At 35.1% G+C, this 18,891-nt stretch overlaps 1 protein-coding gene across 1 annotated transcript; it reads left to right on the top strand.

Moving 5' to 3' along the window:
* The first annotated feature begins 13,962 nt into the window (after positions 1-13,962).
* LOC122319384 (cytoplasmic 60S subunit biogenesis factor REI1 homolog 1-like) lies at positions 13,963-17,225 on the top strand. Its single transcript, XM_043137439.1, has 5 exons — positions 13,963-14,207; positions 15,526-16,098; positions 16,235-16,404; positions 16,593-16,811; positions 16,937-17,225. Exons 1-5 carry the CDS (start codon positions 14,103-14,105, stop codon positions 17,094-17,096), a joined length of 1,227 nt encoding a protein of 408 aa, XP_042993373.1. The 5' UTR covers positions 13,963-14,102; the 3' UTR covers positions 17,097-17,225.
* Positions 17,226-18,891: the final 1,666 nt, after the last annotated feature.

The following is an 18,891-nucleotide window of genomic DNA, read 5'->3' as shown; positions in this document are numbered from 1 at the left end:
ATTTTTAGTTTAGTATGAACTCTAGCCTATCCTCTTCACCTTGTTCATGAACTTTAGACGATGAACATGGCGCTGCAGTTTCACTGGGTGTATCCCCTTTATCAAATATTTCGGCCGTTCCGGAGGTTGTAGTCATGAGAGGAGTTGGAGGTCCCATCCCATGATGAAAAGGGTAATCAGCATTCTGCTAAAAATGAAAGCAATTAAACTTTCGAAAAAAGGGGGAAAAATGAAGTTTGATCATCACCATCTGAATATTGCTTTGATATTGGTATGCATCTGGATGTGGCATAAAAGCCGGTGACCATGTAGGTCCTAATCCATAGTAAACGTGCATATAATTTAGAAAGTGTGGAGCAGTTGTTGGGATGTTCTAACTTAAAAATAATAATGATAATTAGCAAGCACGAGATTGATGTAACAACAAGTAAAAATCATATAACATACCTTGGTTAAGGGATTTATGTTAGATGGTGTTGAGAGAGATGGGTTTTCTTCCCATTTTCCCATGCTAACAAATTAAAATCCTGATCACTAAAAAGTCAATCCAAGAAAGTGTTTAAGCCATTGAAGTCTATCGCATAAGCCCATACAATATTAGTAGGTGATATGCATGGGTAATGAGCACATGTTCTTTAAAGTGTATCATCCAAAGAAAGAGAATAATGCCTTCAAAATTTTATAAGCCATATTAGTACCCTTTTATAAACAGTTCATTATAATCAAGGAGCAAAACAGAAAATAAATTGGAGAAATAAAATAATTCAGCCATTTCATGCAAAAAAGCAAATAAAACATGTGATTCAAGGAAATAACCCCATCACTGAAATTAGAGTTTTGCTATATACAAGCAAAGTCGCATGTTAATCTATGTACCAATACTGATTTTTTCATACTTAAAATTTAAATTAGCATTGTTTTCAATAAAATCTACTTGTTGACCAATCACAATAAATTAGTACACATATTAGTGCACAAGTGTCTTTTCAACTAGACTTTTCCCTGAAATTAAAGGTCATAAAGAAGCTTCAATACCAAGTGTAAAGTGTATTGTCTTGCCTATAGAAATGATATCAAGAATAATTGTTTTTATATTGTTATTGCATATGCAGATTGGACATTGGTATCAAAATGTTGAAAAATATGCCAATGGAAGGTGTTACAGTTAGTCAGTGTACTTTTAACATATATTGTTATTGCATATGGAGATTGGACATTGGTATCAAAATGTTGAAAAAAATGACAAATGAAGGTGTTACAGCTGGTCAATGTACTTTTAACATGCTCATCTTTCCATGAATCCCATATTTTTCTGCATGACATATTGGAAAAAGGTTTTACTCCTAATTATGTGCAATATATCACACTAATTAATGGTATGTGTAGAGTGGGAGATATACAAGGAGCATTCAAGCTAAAAGATGAGATGGAAGCACTAGGTATATGTCACGCGATGTTGCTAAGAGTGCTATGGTTAGATGGCAACTCGTTCCAACTACTGCCACTTTTACATCTTTGATGCACATGTTCTGCAAGGTTGCTAACCTCATAGAGGCTCTAAAGTTGAGGGGCATCATGGAACATTGTGGTCTGAAGCTTGATGTTGCTGCCTATAATATACTCGTTTGAGGCCACTACAATAATGGTGATATGGTGGCTGCATTTGAACTTTATGAAGAGATGAAACAAAGACGACTCTGGCCCAACACCACCGCCTATAATAATAATTTTGGTGACTGAAAATAATAATAATGTTAAGGGTGAAATACTTTTGAAGGACTTGCAAGAAAGATGTTGGATTTCTTGCGTTTGGGGTGGAAGCTCCCAACAATTAAATGAGGGATTGACAATCGCCAAGGAGAAAATCAGACTCACTAAGCCCAAGAGTAAGAGAATGGCATGTTAATTTGTCAAGTAGAAAACTTGTCCTGATCATAAGACCATACAATCCACTTTTAACATAACCTTCATTTTTCCCTTAAAATAATTCCACATGCAACAAAACCATCTTATTAAGCATAGATGTAATCCACCCCATACCGAAAATCCAAAAGCCTTACTTCTAACTTTTTATGGAGTGAGGGCATTGAATGTTGACTGAACAAAATTTGTCTGAAAACTTTCACCTGAAAAAAGTCACCAATAGTAATGCTTAAGTTGATAGAAAAGCTAAATCAGATATAACATAAAGCTCTTGCAAAACAAATAAATATCTTCTGCTACAATATTTCTCATCATAATATCTTTGCCTTTCAACTAAGACCAAGCTTAGTGCTTGCTCTTATTATCTGTTAGTTCTTGATAAATGTTTCCTACATAGATTTTGTTGGTATTAGACAAAATGCAGAAAGAAGGATTCACATAGTTTTTCATTTGAAACCATTCATAGGTCTGTGTCTACATGCATGCATTAGCACTTTCACAATCACATACCACCTCAACCAAATTAAAACTCGAGAAGTTTGTCCATCAAATAGAGCTTAAGGCAACTTCTAGGTTTTTAACAAAGCTTCAAACAGAGCTTAAGGCACAAAGAAGAGACTACAATGCATGGAATAAAACCTAGGAGTCGTTGTCGGACTACAATCTCAGTAACAATGGGACTAAGATGCAAAGATCTAACAAATTTTTTTTAAAAAAAATTAGAGTTTGCAGTCAAAATGATAGGCATGCGTACAAGTCTAAGCTTAAATCTCATACAGATTCATATATCTTCTCCATTAATCTAAATAAAAAATAAACACACGCCAAAGAAGACCCACACGAAGAAGAAGCAAGAAGCTCTTACCAAGTTGCTTACAGACGACAATGCCGAAGACTAACGCACCGTTTTTTCCCACTTTGCTTCAAAGCATGCCCCAAATCAGCTGCATGAAGAAGACGGCCCAAATCAGCTACAAATCCAAGCCAAAACCTACTAAAAAAATGGAGAGTGCCATTTTCGCTTGCTGAAGCTTGTACAACACGCCAACCAAACATTTGGTTGATGAAAGTTTCCCGCATTTCTTATTTCTGCATTTCTTTTTTTTCTTTTTATTTTTTTAATATAATGGTTGGCCACGTCAGTCGACTACATGCCGTTTGTAGCCAACGACTGGCTATAGAAGAATTGGCACTACGCAGTGCACACTACAAACATCTTCTGTGAGTTGCAGAGCTTCATTTGCCAGTATAAATAGCACTGCATAGTGCACACTACATTCATCTTTCGTGAGTTCCAGAGCTTCATTTTCCTTAGTGTGGTCTGGAAGTGCATTCCTCATTTTTATGTTTGTAAGAATTTATTTTCTAAGGGGCATTTAGCATTTGCTGTTTTATTATATGATATTTTTGCTGATTCTGTGGGTTGTTTAGACAATATTCTTTACTGTTTTATTTATCTTCTGGAGGTTTAGATAGGGCATTTTATTCATATTTATCTTCTGGGGGGTATTTTAGCATTTGCTGTTTTATTTTTTATGCGTTTTATGCTGATTTTGTAGTGGGTTGTTTAGAAAATATTCTTTGCTGTTTTATTTAATCAATGAAAAGTTTAAATAGATCATTTTATTCATTGATTTCCACATTCAGTACAAAGTAGATGATTATTTATTGATTTTCCCTACAAACTTTTTATGCATTCCTGTGCATTAAACTAGATGGTAAGAAAAATCTGCTTACACGTAAAATAATCTGCCTAAGAAAAACTTTTATGTTTTCCTGTGTATTCTTATAGTTTATGGATCAAAGTGTGGGCTGCATTCAAAGTCTTAAAGTGATTTGCCGCCTACATCATTTTATTGTATGTTCTACTCTATGTATTAAATGTGTACATATAGGATAAAGAATTTTATTCATTGATATATACAGTCTGTTGACCAATCGGTATTAGTTGTTGCTGCTTGTATTCCATTTTAGTGAAGCTGCTTCTTGTTTTGACTACTTAGTATTGGTTTTGGTGTTGAAAATTTATATTCTAGACAACTTGGAGGAATTTTGTATTAATTGTATGAATTTGTATCAAAATCAACTTTTTAGAACTTATATTAAGTTGATTTTAATACATGAAATTTGTATTAAATTTATGGTACAAACTATTTTTAAGCACATGTTAATATATGTTGGTAATATTGAGCACATGTTAATACAAAATGTTTTTTAGCACACGGGATTCATTTTTGGTGTATATATAAATTTGGTCATTTTAATATATGAAATTGGTAAATTTGGATATATGAAAATGGTGGTTTTGAGCACAAGTTAAATAATGGAATTTGTAGTGAGTGCTAATTGCAAAATTCAAAAAAAAAAAAAAAAAAGGCAAAAAATCCATAATATTATGCATATATAATAATAAAATATTATATATGCATAATTTAATGTGAGAGTTTTGTTTGAATGACAAAGTCAATCTTTAAAAGATGTGATTTTGCATATACATTTAGAGAAAGCAATGACAATACTCTTAGGTAAGGGTGTAACGGATTCAGTTTAATCTAGTTTTGGACAAAATTTAGGAATAAACTGGTAATACTAATTTTACATTTTTTAAAACCGATTATGCACCGATTACCCCCTTAAACCGGTACTTTTGATTTTACCGGTTATGTCCAGTTTTTAAGTTTTAATATATTAATTATATTAGTATTACTTAGTCTTGCAACCCAGCATGAAATAATCGAGTTTGGACCATATCCGACCCGAAACAACAACACTCCAGAAGTCTAACAAATCCAACCGACCAGACCAAAATAAAATCGGGCGAACTTGTATGACCCGACCACAACATGATCCATTTTCTTTTTCTTTACTCAATGTTAAAATATTTTTTCTTTTGTTTTCTGATGAACCAAACAATTAAAACCACAACAAACCTTTTATTATTTGAAAAAAAAAAACCGCCACAGACCATGCTCCACAATAGGAACCCATTCATTTTTCTTTGCCCAACATCAGGATTCATTTTTTCCTTCATTTTATCATGAGCCAAACAATAAAACCACAACAAATTTTATTGAAATATGGAGAAAAAACCCACATGGGTGTAGGGGTGCTACCCGCACCATACGGTGTGGGGTAGACCCCCCCTCCCCCCGCCCCCGCATGGGGCGGATGGGGTAAATCTCCCCCGTCCCCCACCCCCGGTGTGCGGGGGCGGGGTACCCCGTCCCGCATGACAGGGTACGGGGTGGGGGGGCAATCCGTCCGGCCCCCGCACCCCCTTCTGGGCCTTGGGCCCAGGAGCATCTTCTGGGCCATTTTAGGCCCGGAAACGGTATCTGGACCCAAAATGGCCCAGAAATTGCTATTTTTAGGCCAAAAAAAGCTTGTAGGCCATTTTCATTTTTCAGCCCATAAAATTATAAGTAAAAAGGAAAAGAAAAGTTAAAAAACTAGATTAAAAAAAAAGTGTTATGAATGGTAATTGATTTTATGGCTAATAAAAGTTACTAGTCTAAGAGTCTAATACATAATAAACTAATAATAATAACTAAGCTATTACAAAATTGAAAGGCTAAACAATTACAAAATTACAAACATAAAAGTGTCCAAGGGACATTGTATCAACGTTACAAATTATTGAATACAAAATTTGAACAAATAATTAAAAAATAAATATTCTAAAGAGGCTTGTCAGCTATGGCTTGTCTTTAAGTCAAGGGCTGTGACAGTTGGGGCGGCCCGGGCTTCAGCACATTTTTATGTTGCAGAGGTGCTAGACGTCTCATGTGTTACTACAAAAATTAATATTAAAATTAATAACGATGAAATGGAAATGAATATAAATAAATTAAAATAATAGAATAAAAAACATTTAACAGGTGGTCCAAATCCAGACTGATCACCACCCTCATCGGTCTCCTTAAAATCTAAAATATCTGGAACATGAATATCCTTTCCTATCGTCCAACTCTGTGTGCATATCAATGCCTCTACAGTTGTAGGAGACAATGAACTACGGAAAGGATCCAATATACGACCTTCTGTACTAAAGGCTGACTCTGAGGCAACGGTGCTAATAGGGATGACCAAAATACAGCGGGCAATCTCAGAAATGATGAGATATTTCTTTGAGGCATTCTTCCACCATCCTAATATATCGAAATGATCATTATCATCTTGGACCATATCCGCTGACAAATAGTTGTCTAACTCAGAAACGACCTCCGTAGATTGATGGACTAGTGTGGGATTCTGTGCGAGGGTCTTAGTCCACGGCATTCTGCGCTTCTTTGTAGGAGGCCCGGTGACGGTGTCTGTAGAAGGCGTTGGGGTCGGTGTATGTGTCTTCGATGTAGTACCACCCTTAATTGCCATAAACTCGTCATACAATTTTTTCAGGGTCTCTCGGGCCAATTCACCAATAATTTCAATCTATACCTGATCGTGAACAAGTCTCAACCCATATAACAATCCTGAAACTTTCAAACGGGGATCAAGAATAACAGCCACATATAAGAAAATATTCATTCTAGTCAAATCTCCCCAATACTTGTCATATTTTAGCATCATGCTCACTGCCATCCCCCTCGTCCTTTCATTGGAACCCTTACGCATATCTTCTAATTCTTCTTTTACCCTACATATTTGTTGACAAAACCTATGGGATGTAGGGTACAAAGAACCAGATATATTCAATGTGACATCATAAAATAATTCAAGAAAATCAACGAAAGTAGAAACTACCACCCAATCATCATCATTAGGCTTTCGTGATCCACCGTGCTCATCAAAGTATTTGACATATTGGATGTCTTTATCAGCCAATAATTGAAAGGCTGCCTTATATTCTTGGGCTGCCTCCAACATCAAGAAGGTTGAGTTCCATCTGGTAGGCACATCAGTACAAAGACCCTTCTTCGATGTTATGCCCGCAGCCTTTGTAGCAACTTTGAATTTCTCCAATCTAGAAGGAGAAGACCTCACCCATTTCACAGCCATTCTAACTCGTGCAACCGAGTCATCAACATCTTTCAACCCCTCAGTCACAATTAAATTCAAAATATGTGCAGCACATCTAACATGCAAGTATTCACCATCTAAGAATGTCTTATTTGCATCTTTAAGATAATTCTTTAGATACCCCAATGCGACATCATTAGACGACGCATTATCAACTGACACAGACAAAACTTTTTCCAACCCCCACTCCTTTATTGCGGCCTCCAAGGCCTTCCCAATCGTCTCACCCTTATGATCAGCTATTTGACAAAATTTAATAATTTTTTTGTGCAGAACCTAATCAGCATCAACAAAATGCACAGTCAACGACATGTAATTCATATTTTGGATTGAAGTCCAAGTATCGGTAGTGAGGCAAACTACCAAACCCGCCAATTGGCCCTTCAAAATATCTTTGTCACGGAGGTACATCTTCTTAATATCCTTTGCCACAGTGTGACGAGAAGGAAGTACAAATCTCGGTTCCAACTCTTGGACAAACTCTTGGAACCATTTACCCTCCACAAATTGAAAAGGCAGCTCGTCCATGACAATCATACGAACTAGCTTTCTTCTACACTCATCGGGGTTATACTTCGTATACCCCTTCAATGTTGGCCCCCCGGCCCCACTACTCTCATCCGCCATTTTAAAATCTAGTCTAGATTGACCCTTCTCTACTAAGGATTTTAAAATTGGACTCTTCTTGCATTGTTCCTCTAGATGAACCTTCAGCTGGGATGTATCATGTTTCCTATAGTGACATCCATACATTTTCCCACAGTGATTACATTTAGCTTGTGGGTTGTTGGGGTCACCACCCTCTAGTTTGGTAAAGTGTTGCCAAACTATAGATACAGGTTTCTTGCCCTATGTGGGCTTCGGAGCAGGACAAGGTGTACTAGTTATAGGGGTAGGAGTAGGGTTAGTTTCTGGGGTAGGGGTGTTGGCTGGGGAAGGCGAGCTATCACTGAAATCCGAAGACATTCCTGGTTCTCCAACAAAAAAGGATAAGAATAAAATTCAAAATGCAATCCAACACAATCAGGGCAAAAATGCATACAAACAGAACAAGTCAAACAGAATATTATTCTATTTCTCAATCTTTTTGGCTTTTCAATATATATATTTTGTGCTCCTTAATTTCTTAATTACCAATACCTTTTGCATTTTTATTATTAGTACCATAATACATGAAATATCAACATCTTGTACTTAATTAGGAAAACATTTTCCTTTTCCTTTTTATAATGAAGTTGTGCTCTGGTTTCTCAATATTAGGTATTTGCATGTTAAAAGATTCTTCTAGTATTATTATTCTTAATTATAGACAATAATATGATCGGGTAAATTTCTCCAAAATTAACTAATGTATAGCAATAGTGCAGATAACTCCAAGAACCCGAAAGGCTAATCTTAAAATACATAAAATAAAGCTCTATAGACCACTTGCCACAAACTAATCCATTGTCTAGCTTTGCTTACATGTGAGCACAAAATGATTTTCAAAACCGATAAAATCCAATACTTCTAATTTAAATAACTCAAAGAACCCAAAAGTCTAATCTTTAAATACGCGAAAGTAAAGTTTTAGATGTGGAACCCTAATTTAAAAATTATATTTTATATAAAAATTTAAGAAAATTGTAATAATTAGATAAGATAAGTTGAGATCAACTCTAAATCTAAAAGAGAACTAAAGGTAACTTGTCATAACTAGTCCTTTGTATTTATAACAAAAGAATAAAAAAATAAAAATCTTTTGTATTTATACATGTGAGCAGAAAATGAACTTCAAAATCCTACAAAATCCATGGTCTTTATTTTTCGAGAAAAAATTTTGTCTATGATCCATCCAAAGAAAAAATTTTCAGTAGAAAGGAGCTTTTATTTTATTTTGATTTTGTTTTTACCCAAAAAATAAATTATCAAAACTTATTTATCATTAACTATTTTGAGATTTATCGTTTCCAGTCCTTACTATATTAATTATTATTTTAATTTTCTTAGGTATCAAAAATGCAATGGATCTATAATATTATATCCCGTTAAATGCAATGGAAATATTGAATTTAATTGTTACATTTCTAAAGGGTTTCAATTTTTTAATAGTTTACAAACTAGTTTCTAAACCCATAAAAAAATTAGGGTTTCGGATTGGAACCCCACAATCCGAAACCCTATTTCAAATTTAGGGGTTTCAATAGTTGAAACCCCTAAATCAAATTAGGGTTTTGGATTGGAATCCTAATTTAATTTAAACCCCAATCCGAAACCCTAACCCCTAATTTGATTTAGGGGTTTCATCAAATTAGGGTTTCGGATTGGGACCCTAATTTAATTTAGGGTCCCAATCCGAAACCTTAACCCCTAAATTGATTTAGGGGTTTCAATCATGAAACCCCTAAATCAATTTAGGGGTCCGAAGTTCAATGAAATTTACAAAAAAAAAAAAAAAAAAAACAATCCATTGAATCCAAACAATCACACAATCCATTGAATCCACAGCACACAATTCACAAATCCCATCCTCCATCTCCGATTCAACCCCATCCTATCTCCAATCTCCGATCAAAACTAAATAAAAAATAAAAAATAAAAACTCAACGGAGAAAATCAAAAGAGGAGGAGAAATGTTACCGTGCGTCCGGCGTCGTGCGTCGTGCGAGAGAGAGGAAGGATGGAATACGTGCGGCGGCCGGACTGGTTGCCGGTGGGAGGAGGGAACACCGAACACGGGGGCTAGGCAAAAGGGATTAGGCCGAAGGGGGAGGAAGGAACTCGGGAGGGGAGGGGAATCAGGGGATCCGGGGGGGAGGGGGGTGGGTGGGGTTATGGGTTAGGGTTATTGAAACACCACAAAACGACACCGTTTCCCTTAGATATCCGGTTATATATATAATATATAATATTATATATATATATAACGGTGCGGGGTGGGGGAAAAACGGACCGGGGGGGTCCGTTTCCGTCCCCCGCCTCCGCTGGGGGTTGCCATACGGACCGGGGGCCCCCGCCCCGCCCTATGTGGGGGCGGGGCAGTGGGTTTCGGGGCCCCGCTGCCCACCCCTACACGGGTGTATTCAAAAAAGTAAATATTTCCTTGCAACGCCTTACGTTTTTCATCGTTCCTTGACTTCTCGTGCCTCTCCAACATCACATTCTCGTCCTCTCCCATCCTGCCTCGTTGTCTCAATCGATATCTAGAAATTCTCGTAAAATACAACCATAAACTTTCTATTATTGTGGTTAGACTTGAAAGTGTCTTGAGCATCTGGATGAAGGAGACAGAGAGGTAGATATAAGCAGAATTGGAGAACCAAAGGGAGAGGGAGTAGAGGGTGCTAATTGGGACAACAGATGGGCTCCTCCACGACCTTGAAGACACAGATGAGGAGGTAGGCGATGGAGGAGCAGAAGGCCATGTGAATCATGGTGAGCGAGATCAGGAATGTACTTGTGTACACAAAGACTCTGAAGCTAAGGGCGATCCATATCATCACGTACAGGCAAGAGAGTATGGTTTTACTTTGGGCGGCTAGGGTTGCAGAAGTGAAGATAAGATGCTTATATATGGGCGGGTTGAAACAAAATGCAAACCCATTAACTAGTCGGGTTGGAGATCCGATCATATCATAACCCAATAAAAATACGGACCGGGTCGGGCCATTTTAATCGGGCCCATTGGGTTGACGGGTCATATGCACAGCCCTAGTATTACTAATGTATTTATCAAAATAAATATGTTAAGAATTTAGTAGGCAATAAAATGTATTTAATATACATATATTTTATATTTAAACCATATGATCAAATAAATATTCATGTTTAATATTAAAATGTTATGTTATAAATTATAATATATTATTTCATACATAATTATATGTATTATATATAAAAAAATTATATATAATATTAAAAATTAATAAAATATATATAATATGTGAACCGGTCCAGTCAAGTCTTGAAAAATATAAAATCAATTCCAGCCTGAATTTGATCGGTTTTTAAATTGATAAAACCGATTCCAAACTGAATTGGTCAAAAGCCTGACCGAACCTTTTTTGATTTATTTTTACGCCCCTACTCTTAGGCTAGTTTCTTGGATGAGATTTGTGAGTTGGAGTAAGGTGAAGAGAAATATTTTTCTTTTCTCATTACGTTTATTTTCTGATTCTGTGCGCCATGTACTCCACCATTGACGCCAATCAAAAGGTTATATGTTGCGAATGTAACAGTATATAAATCCTTGAGATGAAAGAAATTCACAAAGTTTACTCAACGTATAATCCGACTATATATAAACTTTTAAAAAAATATATATATATTTTCCAAGGATTCACCTCACGCACTTCAAACTTTGGAAAAAAAAAATGAAAATTTTGAGCTAAATGGTTACTAAAGATATTTAAAAATAAATTAGTTAACAATTAGCATCTATCTTTGACCTTAAAAAGTCCCATGTTTATCATGATTTTTTTTTTTGAAGCCTTACATTACGGGTGTAGACTAATATTTATTTAATCATAATTCAATTAACATGATAAAAAAAATCACATTAATTAAGGACGAATAATGCTACTTTACCCTTTTATTTTATCACCTCATTTTAACCGTTTATGCATTTAATTTTTTTTTAATTTTTTAATTTTGCTTATTGATTAATAAAATGACTATTAGTATATTAATTAAGTGTCTTTGACTGATGTTGTGACTTTTAGGATTGAAAATTTCCGTTTATTTTTAAGTTTGAATTTGAACAAAAATTTTAAAATATAGAGTGTTGTTTATTGAATAGAATTCATTGATTATTTTATTTTATTTTTCACGATCAACTCTTGGAGCTAGCTAGGAAGGTTATCTGGAATCTGAAACTCAGTTTCTCTACCTTAATTTTCACTGTTCTTTGCTTGATTTTTTTTTTAATTATGCTATTATTTTATCAAAAATTATATTTATATTTATTTAATCATGAAGATTAAATAATAATACCGTCCTCTCCTTGATATTAATTTCCCTCAAAATACCCATGAACTTACAGCGGGAGGCTAGAGAGATCACTTTGATTTTATCCATGCGACTAAGGCTCTAATCAAGCCGAGCTAAACCGAGCCGGTCTTTAATTTATCGAACTCGGCTCAATTTAAAATACTTGAGTTCAAATCCGAATTCAAGATTTTTTTAATTCTTTATTCAAGCTTGACTCAATAAATTAAATTCCCAGCTTAAGTTCGAGCTCATCCTACAAACAAGTTCGAGTTGAGCTGAGTTCGAATTCGAATTGTTTATTTTTTTTATAAGATTTAATATAAATAAATAAATAATCTAATATTAAATTTATTCAACTAATAAGTAAAACCTCTATTGAATTATAAAATTTTTAAAAATTTATAAATAATTAATATTTAACTAGTTGGTATTGATCAAAAATAATAATAATATATTATATGCCTACATATATTATTAATATATACACTTAATATGATAACATGTGTCTATTTCATATATGTTTCTCACATATTAATATATGAAATTATTAAATTCTTTCGATTAATTATTATACAAATTATAAAATATACCTATGAAGTATGTTTACTATATAGACATAAGTAATTAGATTACATATTATATATTTAATTATAAAAGTGTGATTTTTATATTATTAGCTAATACACACATATATATATATATGTATATATACATAGATGTATGTATATATTTATTAATATATGAATGAATTTTAATCGAGTCGAGTTAACGAGTCGACTCGAGCATAAACGAGGGGGCTCTAATGAGCCTTAATTGAGTCGAGTTTTGTCAAGTATGTATCATTTACAAATCGAGTAGGTATCTACTTTCACGAACAAGTTTATTTATTTATTTTTTTTCACCAGTCAAGTTCAATTCAAGTTTAATCAAGCGAGCTATCGAACAGACTGGTTTATTTATAATCCTACATACGACTATATATTCTCTTCTTATGAGCTGCGTTGGACTCATGAGTTGAGGTTCTTCGTTTGAAGGCTCTGCCTCCTTAGGCTAGTTTCTTGGGTGTTGGAATAAGGAAAAATATATTTGTAAGCACAATTGTGCATTAATCTGTGTATCAATGTGATGTGATTGGTCAAAAAGTAGATTTTATTGAAAACAGTGTTAATTTAAATTTTAAGTATGAATGAATTAGTATTGGTACATAAATTAGTACGCGATTGTGCTTATATATAGCAAAACTCGTTGGAATAATGCTATTATTTTCTGATTCTGTGCCACCATGTACTTCACTGTTGACTCCAATCAAAAGGTTATACGTTGCGAACGTAACAGTATATAAATGCTTGAGATGAAAGAAATTCACAAAGTTTACTCAACGTATAATCCGATTATATATAAAAGAGAAATGCTACACATCATCCTACACCACACACTTTATATATTAAAATATTATTTTTTATTTTTTTATTTTTTATTTTATTTTATTCTTATTAAACTAATTAAATAATTTTATTTATCATCCACACACTACATATTTATTATAAAAAAAATGAAAAAATAAAATAAAATAAGTGTGGTGTGTGAAGTGTGAGGATGACAAATAGATTTTTCCTATATAAAAACCCTTTTTTTTTAAAAAAAAGTTTATTTTCCAAGGATTCATTCACCTGCACTCAAAACTTATCTAAAAAAATGAAAATTTTGAGCTAAACGGTTACGAAAGATATTTAAAAATAAATTAATTAACAATTAGCATCTATTTTTTACCCTAAAAAGTCTCATGTTTATCAAGATTTTGTTTTTGAATCCTTACATTACGGATGTAGAAAAAATTTTATTTAATCATAAGTCAGTTAACACCAGGAATTTTAAAAAAAAAAACAATTAACGAATTTCAAGACCTCATGTTTCACAATAAAATAATTAATTTTAAAAATGGGCCCGAGGCCCACGATACTCGGTGAGCCCGTACACACGGAAGCGCTTGCGTGGCGTGGCGACGGGTCGAGTCGAGTATGGGGCGGATGATATTCATAATCATATCATATTCATTCCCATTCACCGTTTCGCCGAACAAATCACGAGCCGTCTTCAGAGTTTCGTTTCAATAAACCCTAGTCCTCGATTTCTCTCTCTCGTTCGTTTGCTTGTGTTATCTGGAACCGGGGATCGAATCGTAATCGTAGAGAATGACTGGGCTAACCTGCAACGGCTGCAACAAAGAGTTCGCGGACGATGCGGAGCAAAAGTTACATTACAAGTCCGAATGGCACCGCTACAATCTTAAGCGCAAGGTGTCCCTCTTCTCTTCGTACTTACACCTTTTATTGATCTCCTCGTGTGTATGTTGGTTCTAGAGATTGGATAACCAAGGAATTAAATAACTTAAACTATATCCATTGGACCATTATAGATCAAAATTTTAGAGAGACTTCTACGAATCATTTTTTTTTTTTTTTATTGAGCCGAGGGATTTGGCCGCCTCAAGTTCAGATAAGGACTTCTACCTTATTTCCCTTGATATTCCTTGTCAATCAAGTATGGATTCGAAAATCTGATGTTAGTTATGCTTCATGTGTATAAATGTTTCTCCAATTGTGTGTTCTTCTGGTATAGATACTGAGTCCTACTTTGATTTATGTTACACGATTCAGTAAATTATTCCGTCACGATGTAGTTGGACTGGAAATGTGTCTAGATTTGTGCAGTTAGAGAGAGTTTTTTCTCAAAGAGAAGTTAGCTTGAATCCAGAATCCTGATTTTTTTATTCGACATAAAATATCTGCGTGGAATATTTGTTAACAGGGGGAAATATATGAAACTTTTGCGGAGAGATTTTTTTCAACTCTATTAATCCGTAGTTTTTTTTAATTGACTGAGGCTTTTATTGAGTAGTGGAGTTTCGATGGACAATGTGTTCAGTAATGCAACGATCCAAGGAAAATCTAAACCACATCTGGGCCCAAACTCTAGAGGGCTTGAACTTCTACCTCCCAAGCATTTTGAGATCTTATTTGTGCCATATCCCATATGATAAGAGGATAAGATAGGTGGTGAATGGGATTCCACGTCGCTTGGGAAGGAGAAGTTATTGCTCTTTAGAATGTTCCAATGGGACTCCAATTGTAGAATTGACTAGCCCTTTTGGAGTATAGGTCATGTAGCTTGGGTCTTCCATTGAGGCGTTACAATTTGCCTTCCTATATACAATGTGGGATATTATTAATAATAGTTTTAATGGAAATGGGCTAGGTGAGCTGGAGAGTTTAATGAGATAATGAGCTTGCATATATGCTTGTTGGAGGATTCCAAGATGTGGGATCGTAATGTGGTATTTTCGGTCTCTTTTTGTTTTTGGGGGGGGGGGGGGGGGGGGGGGAAGGGGGCGGGTAGGGGTGGGTGTTTCTGCCCCATGCAAAAGACAACTGCAGTTCCAAGCAGACTGTTGATGTTTGAATTGTATAAGTTTAATGCCAGACCAATTAGATCTCGGATAGTCTTTGATTCTTAGTTAGTGCCATTATTGTAATGACAGACCTGTTTGATCTGTTGAGCTGAAATCAGCAATTACAAAATTTTAATTGTTTTTTTTTTTCTTTTTTGGAAAAAAAGGTCGCTGGGGTTCCTGGAGTGACTGAAGCACTATTTCTAGGTAGACAAGTTGCGCTTGCTCAAGAGAGAGGCCAGTCAAACGAAACACCTATGCTCTACAGTTGTGGTCTTTGTGGGAAAGGATATAGAAGTTCCAAGGCTCATGCTCAGCATCTAAAATCTCGAAGTCACATCATGCGGGTGTCTGAAGGAACAAGCCCTGAGGAAGAGAAGCCGATAATTAAGCCACTCCCCCGTCGCGTTGTGAGTAAACCACCCAAACAAGTAGACGATGAAGAAAGTGAAGATGAGTGGGAGGAGGTAGATCCTGAAGAAGACTTGGTTGGTGAGGCAACAAAGTCCTTGACTGAATTGAATGTACATGAGCATGCTACCTACGTTGATATGGATGATGACAAGGATGGCAGCGATGAATATGAGGAATTGGATCCATCGTCTTGTTTTATGTGTAATCTAGAGCATGATACCATAGAGAACTGCATGGTTCACATGCACAAGCAACATGGGTTCTTCATTCCGGATATCGAGTATCTGAAGGATCCAAAAGGGCTCCTTACTTATCTTGGGCTTAAGGTACAGAAACATATGCTACGATCTTTCTTCCAAGAAATCCTTATTATTAATTCTTTTTAGTTAAGAGTTTGATTTCGTGTCATCCACTCTCTCTCTCTCTCTCTCTCTCTCTCTCTCTCTCTCCTTCTCTCTCCAGGTTAAGAGAGATTTCATGTGTCTTTACTGCAATGAGCGCTGTCACCCTTTTAACAGTTTGGAAGCAGTTAGGAAGCATATGGTGGCAAAAAGTCATTGCAGAGTACATTATGGCGATGGTGATGAGGAGGAGGAAGCAGAGTTGGAAGAATTCTATGATTATAGCAGCAGGTTTTTGTTATTTTGGATGACTTGGGTTTATGATACCTTTAGACCTTTTCTTTGGTAGCATTATTCTAGTCTATCCGTTGATATATCCTAGCTTAACTGCTTCTTTTGTCTCTCTCTCTCTCTCTCTCTCTCTCTCTCTCTCTCTCCTCTCTCTCTCTCTCTCTCTCTCTCCCCTTTTCTGGTAACAGTTATGTGGATGAGGATGGAAAGCAACTGGTTGCATCGGGTGGTATGGACAACACAGTAGAACTTGGTATTGGTGGAGCTGAGCTCATTATAAGCAGAAGATCTGAAAAGGGTATATCAACGAAAAGCATTGGTTCCCGGGAATATTTACGTTACTATCGTCAGAAACCACGCCCTTCACCTATGAACAGTGCAGCAATTACTGCGGCACTGGCATCGAGGTCTGCTTTGGATCCCATTACGTTTGCCATTTTTCTGTTCAGAAACACAATGCTTACTCCTCAGCAGCAAAGTCAAAAAAGAAAAGAAATCATATGGTGGTTATGCAATTATATGTTGATTTCAGGTACAGGAGCATGGGATTGGCTACTGTGCAGTCAAGAGAGCAGATGGTGAGAATGAAAGTGATGAAGCAAATGAATAGATCAGGAGTGGAGGTCATGCGCACCAAGATTGGGATGAAGAGCAACGTCATTCGGAACCTGCCTAAGAATGTCCCGCACTAGTAGTTCTACATTATACCTTATCGTTCTTACTTATATTAATATATATATATATATATACCGTCTGGATTTTGGAAGGCATATGTGATAGTATCCCGAATTCTGTTGAAATAAGTTTCTTATGTCTGCACAGTTCTCAATCCGCCAGATATAGTTTCTAGTAGCATATGCATCCCGCAATCATCTGGGATTTACATGTTACAAAAAGTCCTTTTGAGTTGAGCTAAAATAGAAAAAGAAAACGAAGTCAACCAACATTATGTTGAGTCTATGTTATCTAGGGAGGGGTATAACCGATCCAATTTGGTTTGAGTTTGGATAAAATTTAGAACTGAATCGGTATGTATCAGTTTTATATTTTTTAAAATTAATTATGTATCGGTTATCCTCTTAAACTGGTATTTTGATTTTACCGATTTTTGATCTAGTTCGGTTTGGTTTTAATATATTATATTATAAATATATTGTAGTATGTTATAATATATAATATTATATTGATAATATATTGTAGTATGTTATAATATATAATATTATATTGATAATATATTGTAGTATGTTATAATATATAATATATTGATATATTATAGTATATTATAATATAGTATTAGTATAACTATTAATACAATAAACTATAGTGATATAAGATTTTAAAATTTGATATTATATTAATTAGTAATTTATCATATAATACAAAACTATTTTATATATAATTATATATTATATATAAAAATTATATATAATATAAAAAAGAGACGTGCTACATACAGTCCCGGTTTTGGTACTCCTTTGCAATCTGCATGTGTATGTGAGTTAAATGACCAAAAAGTTATTGAACTTCCATGAGCAAAGAGAAATCAAAACGAGCATCTTCCCTCCTTGGTCTTCAAAAGAGAGAGCGTCATCAACTACTCATCGACACGCTCCCCATCTACGACCTCCTCATCAATGCCCATTGGCAACCTCCACCTCCACTGCCCATCGACGCCCATCGGTTTGGTTCTTTGTTTTAATAACTTCCCCTTTTGGTTTGATTAAATGAATTTGTTGGAGTGAAAAAATCAAATCTATTGGTTTGATTTGGAATATTGTTGGGGGTGAAAAAAGAAGCATCCACACCAAAACTAAATAAGCAGATTACAAGTTTATTCAGTTTTAGCAGCACATTATCCGCATTATGTGAACTTATACAGATTTTAAGAAAAATATTTAACTCCGAAACTACAGGAAGGAAAAAAAATGAAGTAGGAAAGGGATGCATTGTACCCTAATTGTCTGGCTGAAATGGACCAAAAGATTCTGTAGCTCCACTAGATGTTTCTCACAGCTAGAGCAAGCTATTTTTTCAGGTTGTCTAGCCTTCTCCCCTCCATTTGGAGCGCAGGAAATTAAGGAGGAGTGGCCCCCACTAATTCTTGGTTAAAATAAAACTTCTACTTCAACTGGGTTCCAATGTGTAGTCCAATGTCGACGGTGAGGGGGCGAGGGGAGGGAAATTTCATTCAAGGAAGGAAAATTTCTCTAAAGGTCGGAAGACCTTGGGCGTCTCTAGGTTTGTAATGAAACACTGTGTTTCATTCAAGTTTGCAAAGAAGTTCTGACCTTGGGCGTCTTTGGGTTTGTAATGAAACACTGTATTTCATTCAAGTTTGCAAAGCAGTCCCCGAATAGATTTACTCATAAAAAATTAAAATATATATATAAATTGGTCTGGTCCATTTTTTAAAAAAAAAAAAGAACTAAACCGATTTTGACCGATTTTAAGACAAATAAATTCGATTTACCAGGTTTTTTTTTTTAA

This window comes from Carya illinoinensis, chromosome 8 (genome assembly GCF_018687715.1).
Source record: "Carya illinoinensis cultivar Pawnee chromosome 8, C.illinoinensisPawnee_v1, whole genome shotgun sequence".
Taxonomy (NCBI): Eukaryota; Viridiplantae; Streptophyta; class Magnoliopsida; order Fagales; family Juglandaceae; genus Carya; species Carya illinoinensis.
This window is presented reverse-complemented; position numbering and strand designations above follow the sequence as displayed.

What these genes read in the sequence shown, in the direction of transcription:
- LOC122319384 (XM_043137439.1), top strand. Translation starts at nt 14,103, where the DNA reads ATGACTGGGCTAACCTGCAACGGCTGCAACAAAGAGTTCGCGGACGAT. An exon ending in GCTACAATCTTAAGCGCAAG is followed by an intron (nt 14,208 to 15,525) that starts GTGTCCCTCTTC and finishes TTGGAAAAAAAG; the next exon opens with GTCGCTGGGGTTCCTGGAGT. An exon ending in TTACTTATCTTGGGCTTAAG is followed by an intron (nt 16,099 to 16,234) that starts GTACAGAAACAT and finishes TTCTCTCTCCAG; the next exon opens with GTTAAGAGAGATTTCATGTG.